General features: G+C 34.6%; 1 protein-coding gene across 1 annotated transcript; it reads right to left on the bottom strand.

Moving 5' to 3' along the window:
* Window positions 1-1,934: 1,934 nt before the first annotated feature.
* LOC114350958 (uncharacterized) lies at window positions 1,935-18,189 on the bottom strand. The gene is made up of 3 exons (XM_028301964.1): window positions 17,954-18,189; window positions 3,647-3,835; window positions 1,935-2,254 (listed from the first exon to the last, which is right to left on the bottom strand). Exons 1-3 carry the CDS (start codon window positions 18,063-18,065, stop codon window positions 2,115-2,117), a joined length of 441 nt encoding a protein of 146 aa, XP_028157765.1. The 5' UTR covers window positions 18,066-18,189; the 3' UTR covers window positions 1,935-2,114.
* Window positions 18,190-18,427: the final 238 nt, after the last annotated feature.

The raw sequence follows: 18,427 nt of genomic DNA, 5'->3' as shown, positions 1-18,427 counted from the left end.
AAATTGCGTTGTTTTTCACGGATTTTTCGCGCGCTTTTCTCGGCCGCTATTTTGAATTGTTGACAGCTTGTTAGTCGTACGGAAATTCGGTGGCTCTCTTACCTAATTTGCAACCGTTACTACATAATGTTGTTCCATTCGCCTATCACCTATTATTTTTAAACGGAAACGGAATTTTTGATGTTTCTTTTTTAATTAACAAGTACACGACAAAACATCGAAAAGCTTTTGATTTAAAAAAATCACTTTACATTTTTTTCGTAGTTTTTTTTTATTACTTTTTGACGGTTGTCAATTGGGTAACAGATTCGCAGCTCAACATTGTACTCGGTCAGTGTCTATTTGTGCAATATAATAAGTGTAATAAATGTTAAAATTAGGAGAATTGTGATTTTAACAATATAGTTGATTATATTTTATCGGACTAGTTAAAAAGAATAATAATGTTTTAACAATATATGTATGTAATATCATAATTAAGAATATCAGTGTTTAGATAAATATAGTTGGAAAAAATAAAAACTATGTATTTATAGATTGTTAAGTTTAAAAAATGTTTCTTGTAATATTCACGTAAATTCTTATACTGTTTGTTTCTCAACGTTTTAATACAATGAATTGTGTTAAATTAAGTATTTTAGATTTATTTTAATGTGTTTAGGTATTATAGCTGTACGTTTATATTATACCTACACGTATTATAAAGTGTTGATGAACATAATTATTGTATTGCGTATTTATTGAAATTCATAATTCCCGAATAAAATATTGAGTTAATTATTGTTGTTTTTCTAATAATTAATGAGGCATTATGTATCGCCTTCATAACATTCAAGATATTTATTATATCATTAATTTAATATATTTCGATGGGTGCCTGGAATAAAGCCGCAATAGCCATAGCAGCAGTTTTCCGATTAAGTGATTTTAGTAAACTGCGGGTCCCTATACACCTTTTGAATTTTTTTCAGAATTTTATCTTTGAAACTGCCTGATTTACCAAAAGCACTATGGATATTGAATCGTTATTCCCATTCATCATTTAAAATTTGTTGACCGGAATAATCGTGCAATATACAATGTTAAAACTTTTATTTAAATCTTCTACAAGCAAACGGCTATTACTGTATCCTTCAGATCAGCGCCTGAGGCTGCAATACACTATTGCTGTTTGATTAATTGCACACTTTTTACCGGAATAAAACCACAATGGACTCTTACGGAACCGACTTTCAATGTATGAAGCGGCAATATGTATTTATACCTTTTTTAAAGTATATTCTAAGCACTATAACCTTAAGCACATTAAATGTTACTCCAGAAAAAATAACGCATCGTTTGATATACAAACCGTTTTGATACGCCTCTTAGTTTAGAATTATTCAATTTTGTCACTAAATCTCTTCTCCTGTAAAATTGTGTTTTGTCGATTGTGGCTTTATTCCAGGCACCCATCGAGTTCATCTTCATTAATGTAATGAGCTCATTAGAGGCATTAGCAAAAACTAAGAAAAATATTATTTAAATGAATTATAAATGTATTTAGATGTACATAATTATACATCATTTGAAACTGTAGCTATACATGCATATTATTAGATAGTTATTACAGATGGAGGTTGCGAAAATTTTCGAATGGGAAAATTTCGAAAAATAAGGGTGTAAAAAAAACACAGAAATAGAAATTTTATATTTTTTTATTGAATATCTTTTATATTATTTATATATCAATATCACAAACACTATGTTAGGTATTCAAATAAAAAAGCCGATTTCTAAAAAAAGTTCCACAACATAAAATGTCGCAACATGCCCTTCAAATATGGAGGTTTACAATAGGTAAACAATTTTTGTAACAGATCTCTTCCACACAATGAAATTGGATAAAAGGCAGGAAATAGGAAGTGGTAATGGATTCCGTTTATTGTCATCACTAGAAAGTTCATAAATTACTAGAGCGACAGCCATTTTGGCTTTGAGACCAATTTTTCGACCCACAGATTTATATAAAAATATATTTACAAAATACCGCCAAAAGTCCTGTCAACTGTCACTTTGTTGCGTTCGGAAACGCGTTAGGAATTCTGTGGGATGATTTTATTTTTAATTTTTATTTACGCCTTGGGTTTTTCTTCTTCTTTCTTCTCTTCTTCTGGGGGGGGAGTGGGGAGTTCTGGGTACTCTAACTTGGCGCCGTCTTCGCAGGTGAAGATCGGACAGCAGCCAGGGAAGGGAGCGGTCTTGTTGGTCTTTTCTGTAAAGAAAAAAGGATAATTTTAGTAAAAGGTAAAAAATGTCACTTTCTACAGGTAGAGTTTGACTTCCTGTAGCTTTCGAAGGAAATCTTGGGTTCGGTTTCAAAAGTGATGATCAAGCTGAAGATGGAAGTGCTTCAACAGAATCCTCAACCACAGAGGAACTGGCTATCTTTCCTCCAACTACCAACTAAGTATTCTGTTTATGCTATCTGGACAGCTTGGGGAGTGTACCTCTGGTAAATTTGAGGGGACGTGCTTCTATAGCGGAGACTAAACTACCTGATGACTATGATGAAAGGTTTTTCTCCTCCATTCTTTTGGCTGGCGAGCAATGAGACAGAGACACTGAGTTTCCTGAATGAACTACATGCTAGGATCATGGTACAGACCTCTGTGCTACACATGCATCAGGGTGTGCTCCTGCAGTAAAGAATAAATGACCTGATAACGATAATGAAAGACTCTCTATTCTTTCAGTTGCAAATGGCTGGGTTTTTTGCTGAGACCAAGTTACTAACCTGTGCTGTTCTGATAGAGAGGACGTGCTCCAGTAGAGGAGACTAAAAATGACCTGACGGTTTTTCCATCCTTTTCTCTCTCTCTCTCTCTCTCTCTCTCTCTCTCTGTTGTAAAAGGGCAATGAGGTAATACTACATGCTAGGATCATGGTACAGACCTATGTTCTTGCATTTGCTGCAGGGCGTGCTTCTGCAGTAGTCTAAATGACCAGATGATGATGATGCACGGATTTTCCATCCTTATCTCTATCGTCTTTTGTTTGCAATAATACTGGACTACCCAGTGACGGTGCTAAAAGACTCTCCTATATTTTTTGCTTTGAAAAGGGCTTCATCCTAAGGTCAAGTTACCTGTGTCAAGCTTGCACTTGGGGTTGGCCAGCGGCAGGGGTCCGCAGTCTTCCACCAGCTCGAGCAGCCTAGGGGGCGTGTCCTCGCTGACGACGCACGTGCTGCGGCCACAGAACGGAGCCCGGGCCCAGGGCCAGTGGACGACCTTTGTTACTGTTTATACCTACTGAGCAGGCACTTTTTGGCAGAAAGGTGCTGATTCCTAGGTTTGTTTCTTTGACTACAAAGGCGAAGCTCTGGGTCTGCATCTCACCTGATGGAAAGTGATGATCAAGAAGGACCTGGAAGCGAGCTTCGCCTGGAATCCTCAGCCACAGAGGAACTGGCTATCTTACCTTCAACTGCTGAATAACTCTGTTGAAATCTCTGCAGGCTAGCATAGAGGGTGTAGGCCAATCCTCCATTTGTCTCTGGTGACTGAATGACCTGATGACGATGATGCAAGGTTTTTCCATCGTTTTCTTTATCGTCCTTTGTTTGCAATGATACTGGACTTCTTGCTAGGATCATGGTACTAACCTGTGTCAAGCTTGCACTTGGGGTTGGCCAGCGGCAGGGGTCCGCAGTCTTCCACCAGCTCGAGCAGCCTAGGGGGCGTGTCCTCGCTGACGACGCAGGTGCTGCGGCCGCAGAATGGAGCCAGGTCCCAGGTCTGGCTAGGTTCTACGGTGGCGCAGCGGGTGGACGCGAAGCACATTCCGGGGAAGTCTGGAATAGAGGTTTAAGGTTAGCTTTATTTATTTTTAGCAAGTTTTATTCAGATACATTTTTATATTTTTTGCTTGGAAAATGTTGACTGGAAGAAGATGCCATTTATTATTATATTAAGTTCGCATGTTGTGTATTTTGATATTGAATGTATAAATTTTAAAATAAACAATGTTTCAGCATTGAAATCTACTGTAAAAAGATCTACGTTCCACGAAGACGTGCTACGCATTTTGTCTAATTCCATAAAATATGTGAAATATTCAACTACGAGTACATACTGTTTAATATCAACATCTAACCATCTCAAAAACAAGCCTCCAATATTTCGATTTGTGAAGTTCAAATGCTGCGTAAGTTTTTATATAATAATCCTATCATAGTCCTAATGAAACATTTTTTAAGTTACGAGTGTGAGTTTTAAAATACCTAACATCTGAAATTAAAACAAAACAGTTTTTTTCTCCATGGATACAAAATGGTTCAAATTAATTTCGATTCAGTTAATACTAGATTTTAAGTTAATCTTAAAACCAATACAATTCATTTATTTGTCCGAGACAACTTGACACCCACTCTCGAAAGTGAGAGTAGAAACTCCGTTTGTCCAATATTTGTGAAGATTTCTTGGCCACTGTTGTATCATTAAACGTTAAGACCACACAAATTAAGGTTCACACAAGCACTTTATTGTATTGTAATAGAGGCTATTTTCCAATAAAACTATTTACAATACAATGAGTTGCAAAATTAATTTCACGGATTATGTTACCTTGCTATCACTTTAAGTATTTGCGCTAAAATCTTTGCTTGCATTTAAGTATCTTATTACAAAGCTACTTATCTACTATACTGGTAAATTACCAGACTCATTACCAGTGGTAATGTAATTATAAACTGAAAATATAATAAAATTATATCATCAAAAATAAATAATATGGATCAGAAAATAAATTGTTAAAAAAGTTATTTATTTTTTACAATTAAGATTTTTAAAAAACACTTAGTTTTAATTACTTTTAAAGCAACTTAGAAGTAAGTATCTATGAAAACCCAGACACAAATTTACCCGACTGCGCCAGAAGGAGGGTTTGTTTTTGAGCGTATTTTATTTACCGGATTTCATTTCAATGCGAATTATTGCCTGCAAGAATCTTATAAAAACTAACGTAAAAACTTTCAGCAATCTAATTAATCATTTTATTTAGAAAATCGTCACAAAAAATCACAGTCATCTTCCAATAGAGAAAGGTGATCGATTTGGTCTAACTACTAAAAATATACCATTTAATTCATTCAAGAAAGCGTTTAGCAATAATGTTTTGGCAAAAAACGCTACAATCATTCGAAATTTCACGCTCATTGTCATTTTATTATAGCTTTCAATAACACTTTCACGATTTTATTGTAACTATATTCTTGTGCTTTAACGGTATATAAACTAACGCCCGTATTCACAAACGATACTTGCTTAAGTGAAGCAGCAAATCGAGCGCACAGCGTTGAATAGAGCTCTGTGATTGGTTCATGTGTCACCATGTACGTCCACGCGCACTGTGAGACCTCATAGTAATGTTTGTGAATACGGGCGTAAGTAGGTAGGTATTCCAGTTAGTAAAAAAGTCTTTGATACTCCAGTAGCGGAAGAATTGAGTGTATATTAGCTATCTTTTGTGTCATAGTTTTTTTATTTAAACCCAAGATTTACAATATCCAAAAAAGATATCACAAAAATACATTGCTTAGAATATCTAAATTGTAATTCAGATCAGAATTCCTATGTGTTATTAGAAAATAATCAAAAAATATTCGGCTATAAATTATCGGAGCACAAAGCTTAATAATAGCCTAATAAAGTCCCTCCAACAATAATGATCGTATTTCGTAAATTGCTGCACAAAGAACGTGTGAACACAAAAAAGTCATCCATATAATTGTACAATGCTAGTCCTTTCAAGCCGAACTGGCTCAAGGTCGGACGAATCCAGGCTTAGAGCATTGTGTAGTCTGAAAGGCGTATTGTTCTTTAACGCCAACTTATGTTGCAACAATACGTCCGCTTAATGTACACGCAACAAAAACATTTGAATCTGAAAGAAGTCTGTTGCTAAGTCTAGACTGGATTAGATGGGGGCACGGTAGTGCAGGCCAAGACGAGGCAAGCGAAGCTCAAGGGCATTACCGACATTATTTTAAAAGCTTTTTTAAAAGTCGTTTTTGAACTCTCATTACTTGGTGTTGCACTATAGCCAATGGCCAATATTTTGACTATTGAAAGATAAAGATATTGATAAGATAATATAGCATTTATTTCCTAGATTATGGTAACAATAATTTGATCGATGTACAGTTTGCGAAGAAAGGCTTGCTTCGCTTTTAGAGTTAGTTTGATGTAGATTGTAGAGTCACAGGCTAGATTCTATATGAGATCTGTTCGCTTAGTGCGAGTTTAACATCAAACGTCTACTAGTGACTGCGTAAAAATACATTAAATGTATGACGATGTACAGCGCCCCTAGAGGAAACTTTCATACATTTTTTTGACGCGTCTGCTATTGACGACGTCTTTGATGTAAACTCACACTAAGCCCTCTGATAATTTAGTGCGATCCATAATGGTCTCATCTTGGCATCGTTTTACACGTTTTTTTCTGGTGGGATCATTTAGTTCAGGAAAGATCACGGATGTCAAGTCAATTTATCACAGCTATTGAAGTTCATGGCTTGTCAGCGTAATTTACCACAGTCTTAAAATAGGTATTATTAGGTATGTAGCTCTTACATTAGTTCTAATACATTTTAGATAATTTTGTACCTTTTATTCTCTACTAGACTTCGTACGCGTGAAAATAGTTTAGATATTTCCCGTTTTTCCAACATTTTTCTTTACTGCTCCGCCCCTATTGGCTGTAGGGTGATGTTGTACAGCCTAAAGCTTTCCTCGAAAAGTGATGGTATTGAAAATATTTTTCGATATTATTGAAACTTTTCCTTTGATTACGGAGACATTTAAAGTGATGGTAAGTTTTTAAAGTATAACTTTAAAAAAAAATAAAACCGACTTCAAATGCGTGAACACAAAAAAAAAACTAAAAATTAAAAATATTGCGTATAAAAAAGTTCATCCCCAATTTTCTACCCTTGGGGGTGAAATATTTTCTTCAAATTCGCATGAAACCACCCTTTTGATAATACCTATTCAACAAAAAAATAATCGTTCAAATTGATTTATAATCGGCGGAGATATTGCGTATAAAAAAGTTCATCCCCAATTTTCCACCCTTGGGGGTTGTTTTTTCTATCATTAAATTTAAATGGGACCACCCTTGAGGTATTACCTATACGCCGAAAAAAGATTTGTTCAAATCGGTTCATAATTGGCGGAGTTATCGCGTAACAAACATAGAAAAAAAAAAACATACGGGTCGAATTGAGAACCTCCTCCTTTTTTGAAGTCGGTTGATAAATGGGCTATCTAACACAAAAATATTAATTTGTTCAAATCGGGCCAGAGTTTGACCTAAGACTTAAATAAACATGATTTATTTAGTTTAGATGTTCCATTGTTTCTGTCTTAAAGAGAGTCATGTTGAAATAATAGGTAGGTAACTAATTAAATAAATAGTTAATTCTTCAATAACGGCTAGTAAGTAAAGTAGTACTTACTATAATGTAGTGTAATGGAACTTAGTTTCTGCTTATTATGTTTACCTTATTTTTAATGACCTTACCCTTGTAAAATTAACCTTAAAATGAATAGATAATTACATTTTCAATTAGATTTTTCCAATTTATCACGTACAGATTACATTGTTAAAAACCTAATTAAAACAGTCTTTCTTAATTAATTATAACAATAACCTTGTTTACATATTCAGAGGTTGTAGGTAGGTATTTTTTGTCATAAAAATCTGAATCATTTAAGTCCAATTCTGAAGTTTGTGTAATCTACAATTTATAAAAGCGAAATGTCACTGACTCACTCACTCATCACGAAATCTCAGAAACTACAAGTGCTAGGCGTCTCAAATTTTACATGGGGGTTTCTTTTAGAACGTAGGTGCTTACTAAGACGGGATTTTGCAAAATTCAACCCCTAAGCGGGTAAAACGGCATCCACGCGTACGAAACGAAGTCGCGGGCCCCCCCTATTAATTTGATGTATAAAATATAGTTTTCTGTTTTGTATTCCTGTTGTACTTTGTAACAATCGTAACTACATAATAAGTGCCACGAATATTCCGTTCGGTAATAGGAAATTTTTGCTTGTAAACATATTTTTGTAGCATGTGACACACGCAATTTAGATCAATTACGAAAAGTTTAGGATCTCCAGTTGCATCCTTATTTCGCGATGTTTCTATTTGTGCATCATAACTGGGTTAATCAGAAGGAAGATGAGTAACGTTTCTATTCAAAAATAAAGTCATTATAGTTTCCACTGGAGAAGGACAAACTTCTATAATTTTACCAAAAGAAAAAGTAATGATTTCGTCTAAACTCCCCACCCTGATCAGGTGGATTGGGTTGGGTCCCTTGTGTCCGTTTACACCATCAATCCCTAATTTTTAAGTGACCCCTATGGTAACACATATCAGGGATTTTGTTTTTAAAGGAGTCACTTAAAATTAGGGACTGATGGTGAAAACGACCATTAGTCGTTTTTTACGACCATGGGAAGAATGGCCATGGAAACGAGATGTATAGTCTCGAAAGATCGTGTTATTGTACCTTAATTTAGCTTTAGCATTTCATTCTTTCATTCTTCAACGAGCAACGAAAAATCTAATATTTTTTGTACCGGAAAAAAGCTAATAGAAATTCATTAGGTACCGTTCGTTCGTTAAATTTTTCATCGATATAATTACAACACTGTTTAGAATGTAATAATGATTTCTTGTTACCACCCGAACGCTTGTTTTTGCAACTGTTACATTCTTCCTTGTCAAATAAGTTGAATTGTTGTTTACTAATGCGATTTTTTTATGTTTACTTGTTTTGTTTGTTTGGTAATTAACCTGTGTTCATGCATATTGATAGATATGCAATGAGCTGTCATTTCACGTATTAATTTACTAGTTGAAAATGTAAGAGAATTGTTATTTATTGGTTTAAAATAAACATTGTAAGATAACAGTGGCTTCTAATTTTTTCATGCAGAATTATGTTAGCCCTGTTTCCAGCAGAGTCACTCTTCCCATGGATGTCGTAAGAGGCGACTAAGGGACAAATAAGCGAACATCAGGGCTCCCCAACCCGTCTGGCCAGCGTGGGGAGTGTAGGACAAATCCTCCATTTGCCTCTGGTAAATTGGAGAGGGTCGTGCAGTGCAGTGGAGACTAAATGACCTGACGATGATCACCTCAGCAATGATACCCAATACTCTACTGTAGTTTATACGTATAGAAACATCTAGAAGCTCAAAATGCCATAATGGATACGATTACAAAACGAGATTACTGTCTGAGCTGTTCCACTTTTGATATGCATCACTTTCACTTACGAAATGATCGGCGAGCCTAGACTTCGACTTTGGTTATAGAAATTATCTAACTATACACCAACATACATTAAATTAATACGCTAAAACGACATCTGCAAGATTTAAAAATCATAAATGAAATGGTTCCAACAGTACCTACCTACTATTTTTTTTTTTATTACGGTATACCAACAACATTACATACAAAGTAATTACATGAAAATCTTACATATAGAAGTTTAGTGTGTATGCATGCCAATAACAGGTACCTAAACACAGCTTTGGCTAATTACATAGTTTACTAATCTCACTCTTCCCATGGGTGACAAAAAAGGCAATGCAGCTAACAATATAAATACCTACATTAAATTAATACGCTAAAACAATATCTGCAAGATTTAAAAATCATGAACAATCATCAACAGAGCTAACCCCAAACGACTAAAGTGAACATCAGGCCCCCCAACTCGTCTGGCCAGTGAGGAGTGTAGGCCAAATCCTCCATTTGTCTACCAGAGGCATATATATATAGGGTCGTGCTCCTGCAGTGGAGACTAAATGACTTGATGATGATGAGAATCAAACATTATGAAGTAAATAACAGCCAGTTTGTGACGATAAAGACTGTCACTTAATAAAGTTAGTCATTTGACATTTAGTTGCACCTTGAATCACGATGGCGAGATAAATGCCAATTTAATGCAATTTTGCATCAGAGACACTTAAGCTGTGACATTTAAAGCAAATGATCTAGTTTCTGTATGTCCTTGCTTTATAGCTACCATTATTATTTTATTATGCATTTGTATCGAAGATTGAAACTGATTTTATCTCTTTCATAAACATCTGATCGTTTAGTATCTATTGCAGGAGCACGACTCTCTAATCTACCAGAGGCAAATGGAGGATTTGTCCTACACTCCCCACGCTGGCCAGACGGGTTGGGGAGGCCTGATGTTCGCATATTCGTCCCTTAGTCGCCTACGTCATCCACGGGAAGAGTTTAATGCCCGTTTTCACCATCAATCCCTAATTTTTAAGTGACACCTATGAAAACTAAATTCCTGTATGTTATCATAGGGGTCACTTAAAAATTAGGGATTGATGGTGAAAACGGGCAATATTCTATTAGAACCGCAGTCCACAGAATACTCTACCAAATTACAAAGGCATAAAGTTCTCTTTCGCCCGCCATATATCAACCCTAGGAAGTAACCGCGCCTGTCTAGATCCATTTTGTTCCGGGTGCGCGTACGCAGAGCGCACGTAACGTATTAATTCTCAATGACATTTACGTTGGTTTCACTTTCATAGGTATTGAAGCGTGCGGGCGATTAACATGGCGGAGATTTCCTAGTTAGTGTTATATTAAGCAAACACAGAATGATATTTGAATTTAAGCCTTATCATCATCATTTCAGCCACAGGACGTCCACTGCTGAACATAGGCCTCCCCCAATGATTTTCATACTGGCCGGTTGGTAGCGGCTTGCATCCAGCGCCTTCCTTTTTTACCTTCAAAACTAAAACCCAACTACGACAAAAAACGACGCTGAAAGAGTATAAAACAAGATTTTCAGAATACTGAACTGAACAAAGTTGCTAATGTAGTTGCATAGTAATTTTCATGTTTGGAAAACCGCAGTCACACGTTGTCAAAGTGCTACGGTACGTAGGTATATGTAACGTGTGACTACGCCTACGAAATTTTACAATATTTTCTTTGTAATTTTGTACTTTTATAAAATATTTCAAAAGCTGTACCAGTTAAAAGTGATCAATAGATGGCGTTGTGCCTAATTGAATCACGATATCGTTTGTATCCCCACGAAAATGTATGTCTTGCATAAAATTAAAAATGTTCACTCTTATTTTCTTAGAAGTAGCTAAAACAGACGCATAATATTAGTATTATCAAAATCCATCAAGCTTACACAATCCTACTGAATATGTATGTATTTTCCAAATAGCAAATCCGATTTATAAAATGGACGATTGTCGTGGAATCCAGAGCGTATGCAAATTGGAATTTGGAATAAACGGTAAATCTACTAAAAACCGGTTAGAATGCAAAATATATGGGTAAAATATTGCTATAAAGCACGTTAGCCGCTTCTTGCGGTAGAAATTATGATTTATTTTTAAGTAAGTAATATTATTGTGGTATTGTAAGATTGGATTGCTAGTCGTTAGTTAGATCCACACAATACAAAAAGTTTCTTCCTGCGCAGTCTGTTAAAAATTAAGTAATGTGTAAATCCTTATCTAACTAAGCAGTTTTTATTTGTCTAGTACAAACTGCTTTGTTTGGGCACAGATAATGTCCAGTAAATCAAGTTTCTGAAAACAGTAAGAAAATCCTGACAAAGTTAATAAGATTAGCGTCAGCAAAAAGACAACTAAAATGTAGTAAAAAAGCGCGTTAAGTAATTGAGAAATTAACAATTAACAAGCAGACATAATGAAGACAAATTAGTTCCCATAATTAAAAGAAGCAGTAATTTGTGTATAATTAAAACAAACATGATTATAGAACTTGTATAGAGCGTGTAATTTGAATATTAATGTGCCCTACTTATTCGCTTTTGGATTCAGAGAGCGTAGAGTCCTAGTTTTGGTTTCACATAAATGAATTACCTAACGAGTTAGACTGACGCCTGTATTCAAAAACATTACTATGAGGTCTCACAGTGCACGTGGACCACAGGGTGATACACGAATCAATTACAGAGGTCTATTCAGCGCTGTGCGTTCGATTTGCTGTTTCACTTAAGCAAGCATCATTTGTGAATACGGGTAAGTTTGTTTATAATAAAATTACGACGATAGCCTAACTCTACACTAATATTATAAAGAGCAAAGATTTATTTGTTTGTATTGAATAGGCTCCAAAACTACTGGACCGATTTGAATAATTCTTTCACCATTAGAATCCTTCATTATTTCTGGTGAACATAGGCGGTACGGTGTTCATTGGGTCAGCTATTAATGATAATGTTGTAAGGGACAATTAATACACACTTTAATGAGTTACAATTATTAATCGAAAAAGCTTTCGAACTTTTCCGAACCGATTCCTATATTGTGTACAAAATTAAATACCCTTTATTCCTTAAAAAGATTTTCAATTGTTTTTTATTTCGCGGTTTCATGGAAATTAAAAAGTTTAATTTGTTTTTAATTTCAAATCATATTCAGCCAGTCCTTATTCCCGCCAATAACTTTCGGATTTAGAACGCCTAGAACACTCCAAGGCTAACAGATCGGTCAGCCGTTCACTCCTTCAATAAAATTAATTTATATGAGTCATTTAGTACAAAACCTTTATAAAAGGACACCAGGAAAAGTTTTTTTATGATTTCTTTGTGCCAATAGTGTCATTCGATTTATTTATAGATGAAAGAGATCTGCATTATGACCTTGTATTCATTTGAAAGTAACTTGACATTTGCAACAAAATGTCTTCCGAAGGAAATGTCACAATGTCAATGTTACATCTGTTTTGTTTTCATAAACATACCTAATTATTATGTTTATTATTTATGCAGTTTGTTGCTATGTACGAAAAGAAACATAGCTACAACATTGATCTTGTCGCTGAAAGCTTTTCTTCCAGAAAACTTTATTCAGATGTTTTTTACTGACAGAAACATGCCTCATGTTTTTATGGTAGCTTACCCTTAAGCAGTCACATTTTGCTCTATTTTCAACTGGTAGAGAATGCTTATTAGTACATTATTCGCTATTTTTATTTTTATTTTATCTGCCTTCAAAGGAATATTAAAACATTAAGGAAAGTTATAAGTATCTACCATTTATTTTATGTATTTATTTATCATTTTAACCTACTTTTTAAATTAAGGATAACGTATAATCAGAACATTATTTATCCTTACATAACGTTACATAACCAAATGGATTAAGTCGGCCATTTGTAGCTCGTAACACTACTAGAATCCCTAATGAGCTAACGAGCTAGCTACTAACTCTTTGGAACGTAAGTAGCTCATCTAGGCCGGTTAGTTATGATTACGTGACTATCGTTTTATTTTGTAATTCGAATATTTTCTTTTTAATTGTCCCAAAATTCGAATTTATTTTTTTATATGGCGTTGCCAGCCAGTGTCAAGAGAAAAAATATTTCGAAGAATAGAAAATACTTTTTTATCGACTTTAAGAAAAGGAAGAGGTTCAAATTGTTTTTTTTTTTTCAAGTCCACCAAGTCTTGTCTTACGGCCAACTTAATTTCGAACTCCTCCTATGTTCTTCTGATTAATTTCGTTGCAGGTTGGATTGGATTTTTATTGGCGGTCAAGCTGTAGATCCTGGCTACACAGGAGTTGTAGCGGTGGGAACGAGAGCCGGGAATAATTATTTCAATTTTCTTTCACCGATAGAAACCGGTCCACCACCTTGTTGGTTCAAAAAATCCTTATCAAAAAAATTCAAAACTAGATCCGATCGAATTCAAATTAAGAACAGTTACAAAATAACAGTTTTTATTGTTTTTGCAACATAACGGATGCGTGTAACTGGCCATCAATTAAATTAAAACTCGGATGCAGAACTCGTTCTTTCGAATTTCGTTCACCTTAAACTTTTTTGGCGGGCCACGGCCATTTTTAAAATAAAGGCATTCCTGTCTCAACGCTTTGGGCCTTCACGCCAGTTTGGAGATGTACTAAATTGGTGGTTTTTATTGTTCTTTTGTTTTTTTTGTATAATGGCCGACCTAGAACATCCTTTGCGAAATGGGGAAGGTTATGTTGCAATTCACGAAGGCGAGTGAGCTTTACATGTGTGGTGGCTCGCTATTGTTCGTTTTTCAAATGTTTTGACAGACATTACACTATCGTTATGTGCATTTACACGTACACACGCAAGTAAACCTCACTCGCCTTCGTGAGTTGCAAGAGCTAGGTATACATACTTATAGCCTGCGATTTGATTATGAATGTTTTATGATTTAGGTTTTCTAAACGTCTCTTTTTAATCTGAAAAGCGTGATGTATATTTTCTCATATAAACTACTGGATTGATTTTAGAAGAACTTAAAAAATATATAAATGTACCGATTCTTTAACCGACAAAAAAAAGTAGGGATTGCTTAATAAGAGACATTTTTTCGTGTTCTTTTTAAGTCAGAAACGTCTTTAACTGAACCAGAAACAATTTGATTTTTTTAAGAACAATCTTAACTGAACCAGACATAATGTATTTTTTTAATTGAAAGGATAAGATCCCAGATCAATTTATTATTTGATAAAAATTTAACTTTTTGGTCTTAATTAAAGATTTTTTTAAACTTTTATTCTGTTTACTGCAGACGAAGATTGCTTAGGTAATTTGTAAGTATGTGAGTATACATTATAGGACAGTTGCAAGCATTGCAACGCACGGATATTTAGCAACGCTCATGCCTGCAATTGCGATCGCAACGGATAAGATAATGGCGTCCGTACTCGGCAATGTGGAGAAATTATTTTTATATGGCAACAAAAACACATCATGTGTTGCATAATTTACAAAATACACCCTGTATATAGGCGATAAGCCCATACATTTATCGACTAAAATAAACGATACTATTTTATCACGGCGCGCCTCCTAACCCTGGTCATTTAGTCTCCACTGCAGGAGCACGTCTCTAATTTACCAGAGGCAAATGGAGGATTTGTCCTACACTCCCCACGCTGGCCAGACGGGTTGGGAAGGCCTGATGTTCGCATATTTGTCCCTTGGTCGCCACTACGACATCCACGGGAAGAGTGGTGGTTCTATCCACTTGGAACTACATAGAAAGTTAAAATACTCAATGTATCTCTTTTAAAACGTGTTAAAAAGAAAGCATAACGTGCTTGTTACACGCTAAATAAAAAGAAAGAGCGTGCGTTTATTAAAATTGACCATTAAATGAATTGGAAAAACAAGAAATGACATAACTATTTATGTAACAATTTTTCGTGGTTTACAGTCATTGTAAATTAAATCAATTAGGTAATTAAAAAAATATAATTTAATCAATCCTTTGTTGTAGGTATAATTAGAACGTATTAACTTATACGCAATTATCTTTTTTTTCGTCTTTTTTCATTTAGACATAATAATTTAGTTATATAATTATTTTTTTCACACGTCATTTGACTCGATTACTTTCCGGTAAGTGATGAATCAACTTTAATTTTGATGTGAATTAAATGAAGAATGTGAGATGTTTTCACTTTCATTATACTTTCACAATATTAATCACACTGAAGTTAAGAATCTATATTTTTTTCAACAGTTTAGCAGTGACTAACTTTTTTGCAGTTGTTTTGTCTCGAAGCGTTGATTTCGTCAAAAACGTTTTTAACTGAGACTGAGTCTCCATTTCTCCATTCGAAATTATTAAGTTTTATATCTGTCTGTTATTGTTTGTTTTGTTTACTAAAATACTGGCCTAATATTTTCAATTTGTGGCCAATAAGCCAAGGGTCATGGCTATAACCTGAAAAATGACAGATTCAGTCAATCCTGAAAAACAAAATGGAGTCAGGCTGTTTCGCGCTATTTTTCTTATGGTGATTTAATGAACTAGTTTTCTTTATTGAATGTATTTTAGAATTAACAGGTACTAATTAAATGATTCATAGCTCTAACTCTACACTAATAATTAACATAAAGACTTCTAAGCTATAATAGTACATAAATACATAATATAGGTACCTAATTGGTCACCTGTTTAAACATGTCGTGGTTTTCCGTAATCGGTAATCTATAACAAGTTCTAACTTAATTTGCATTGTCGTTATAATTTTCCATGCAGCCATGTTTTACTTAGCTGTGGAGAGGAGGGTTATGTTTTCAATGTTGGTGAACAAATAAATAAATAAATGCATGTTCTATCAGGAGACATGTTAAATCGGACTGTTTGAGCCATTTCTTGTGCCTTAAAGTCTGACATAGGGTATCCATAATTTGTCATAGTCCATGATGAATCTGATCAAATAATTTAATATCATCATCATCACCATTTCAGCCACAGGACGTCCACTGCTGGACTATAAGCCTCCTCCACTATAGTGGAGGGTTTGCCATAATCTCCACGCTTGGCAGGCGGGTTGGAGATCGCAGTTTAAAAGATTGATGTTTTTCAGAGAGCGCTGCTGGTGCCCTGGAGTCGTGTGGTGACGGCAGAGTAGAATACATTTGTCACCAACCCCTACTCTTCCCACGGGTGTGTCGTAAGAGGCGACTTAGGGACTACACATCAAACAAAGATGATAATATACTTTAATTAAATCATTGGGGGAGGCCTTTGTCCAGCAGTGGGCGTCATTTGGCTGAAACGAGGCACTATTAAATCCTAGTCATAATCGTGCCTAGAAACCAGTTAGCCAAGGATTTAGATTCTAGATTTATACTGAACAAAACGTTCTTGCAATCACCCACTCGTACAATTCATTCGTTACGTAAGCTTTTAGTTCTATACAAGAACTTTGTATCCTTTCAAGTATAGTTCTTGCAACTCACAGTGTGTACGTGTACATGCACATAACGATAGTGTAATGTCTGCTAAACTTTTGAAAAGCCACCACACATGTAAAGCTCACTCGCCTTCGTGAATTGTTACAACTATACTTCTTTGGTAAATATTGATGTTTGCATATTTTTTTGCTTGTTTGATAAAAAGGCTGTACAGATTCCGATTAAATCCAAAAGTAAAAAAAAAAAATAACGAAATATTTTTTTTTAAATTAAGTTTAGCTTACAAAGCTTTATTAGTCTTTTTAAGGACTTTTTTTACAAGTTTCCATAATTAATAAGTAATTTTGAAAAATGTAAGTACTATTATTTTTAATAGTGTTAAATAAAAAGTACTAAATAACATTACGTGAGCACCTAACTAAATAATTCTGAAATGCGGCAAAACTAACAATAAAATTCAATAACTAAATAAAAGTTATGTTAATTCTTTAGTGTAATTAATTATTACGTACTACCTAGTAACTATTTGTTTCACAATACTCGTAATAACGTGTAAGAATTCTTAATTAATCTATAATTATCACGCAAACGAATAAATTTGTTAAGATTTTAGTGTTAATTATTGAATTTGTTAACAACTTTTTGTTGAATAAGTCGCTAAAATGCTGACTCTATTTGTTTTTGATTTGCATTTATTAATTAACAATGACAAAACTGTTTTTTTGTTAATCACGGAACAGCTACTTTTTAGTTGATTTTGTATGCGGTTATAAAAACATTCACTAGAATTTTTTGGTTCCTAATTTTTTATGAAATTTCATATTGCCTAAATTATAACAATATTTCTGCTCTGAAACTTTTTAGTAACGTACAACTATTTTGAAATGTCTTGTAATGCTTTTAATCTTAATTAAGTGCAGGATATTAGCAAATTATCAATTACTAAATACTTAATTAACTGATTTAACAAATGAGTGATTTCTTGTTAATTAGGTCCAAGGCAGCCATTGATCGTTAATTGTTTATTTTTAATTAAAAAGGAGTTTTTATTCTTTTTTAAAAGAGGTGTCATCAAAACCTAGTTATACGAAAAAAGTTTATGAACTTCCCTAAAAAATGGGTTCTTTTTTTCCTTAAAATTAAAAAGGAGGCCGAAAATATCACTGACCTCTTAGCACGTCAGCGGGGATCAGCCTCCTGAAGGTCTTCGGTCTTTCCTCTTCTTTCTCCTCAGCCGCGAAAGCGAGAGAGAAAATCGCGAGCACCACCAAAAACTTCATGTTTCAAACGCTTTGATTCCCCCCAAAAAAAAACGTCAGCGAAACGTCAAAATTGGCGCGCTTTTTGACACCTCCCGAGTGCCTCCTCTGTGGTTTGTTGAGCGACTGAGTTACGCGATCGTGTGCCCATCGGATTTATTTGGAATTATTGTATGGTGGGAGTTAGAGGGGACGCACACGTTCGATGTAAAACGAATACTTTGTTTGTCTGTTTGTGAAGCTGAAATATTGTTTGTCATCATAGTTTTATTAAATAGTATTTGAGTTTATTCTTGCCATCTAATTAGATACTGCTTTTATTGTAGTGGTGAAATAAAATTATAGCTAACGTGACAGCTTGAAAGTTATGAATATCCAATTTG

Source organism: Ostrinia furnacalis, unplaced genomic scaffold (genome assembly GCF_004193835.3).
Source record: "Ostrinia furnacalis isolate ACB-3 unplaced genomic scaffold, ASM419383v2 OfSCF1037, whole genome shotgun sequence".
NCBI classification, from domain to species: domain Eukaryota; kingdom Metazoa; phylum Arthropoda; class Insecta; order Lepidoptera; family Crambidae; genus Ostrinia; species Ostrinia furnacalis.
This window is presented reverse-complemented; position numbering and strand designations above follow the sequence as displayed.

Excerpts from the sequence above, each read along its gene's own strand:
- LOC114350958 (XM_028301964.1), bottom strand. The coding sequence starts at position 18,065 with ATGAAGTTTTTGGTGGTGCTCGCGATTTTCTCTCTCGCTTTCGCGGCT. Across the intron at positions 3,836-17,953 it reads CCCCGCTGACGTGCTAAGAG|ACTTCCCCGGAATGTGCTTC; the intron begins GTCAGTGATATT and ends CCTCTATTCCAG. Across the intron at positions 2,255-3,646 it reads CAAGTGCAAGCTTGACACAG|AAAAGACCAACAAGACCGCT; the intron begins GTTAGTACCATG and ends TTTTCTTTACAG.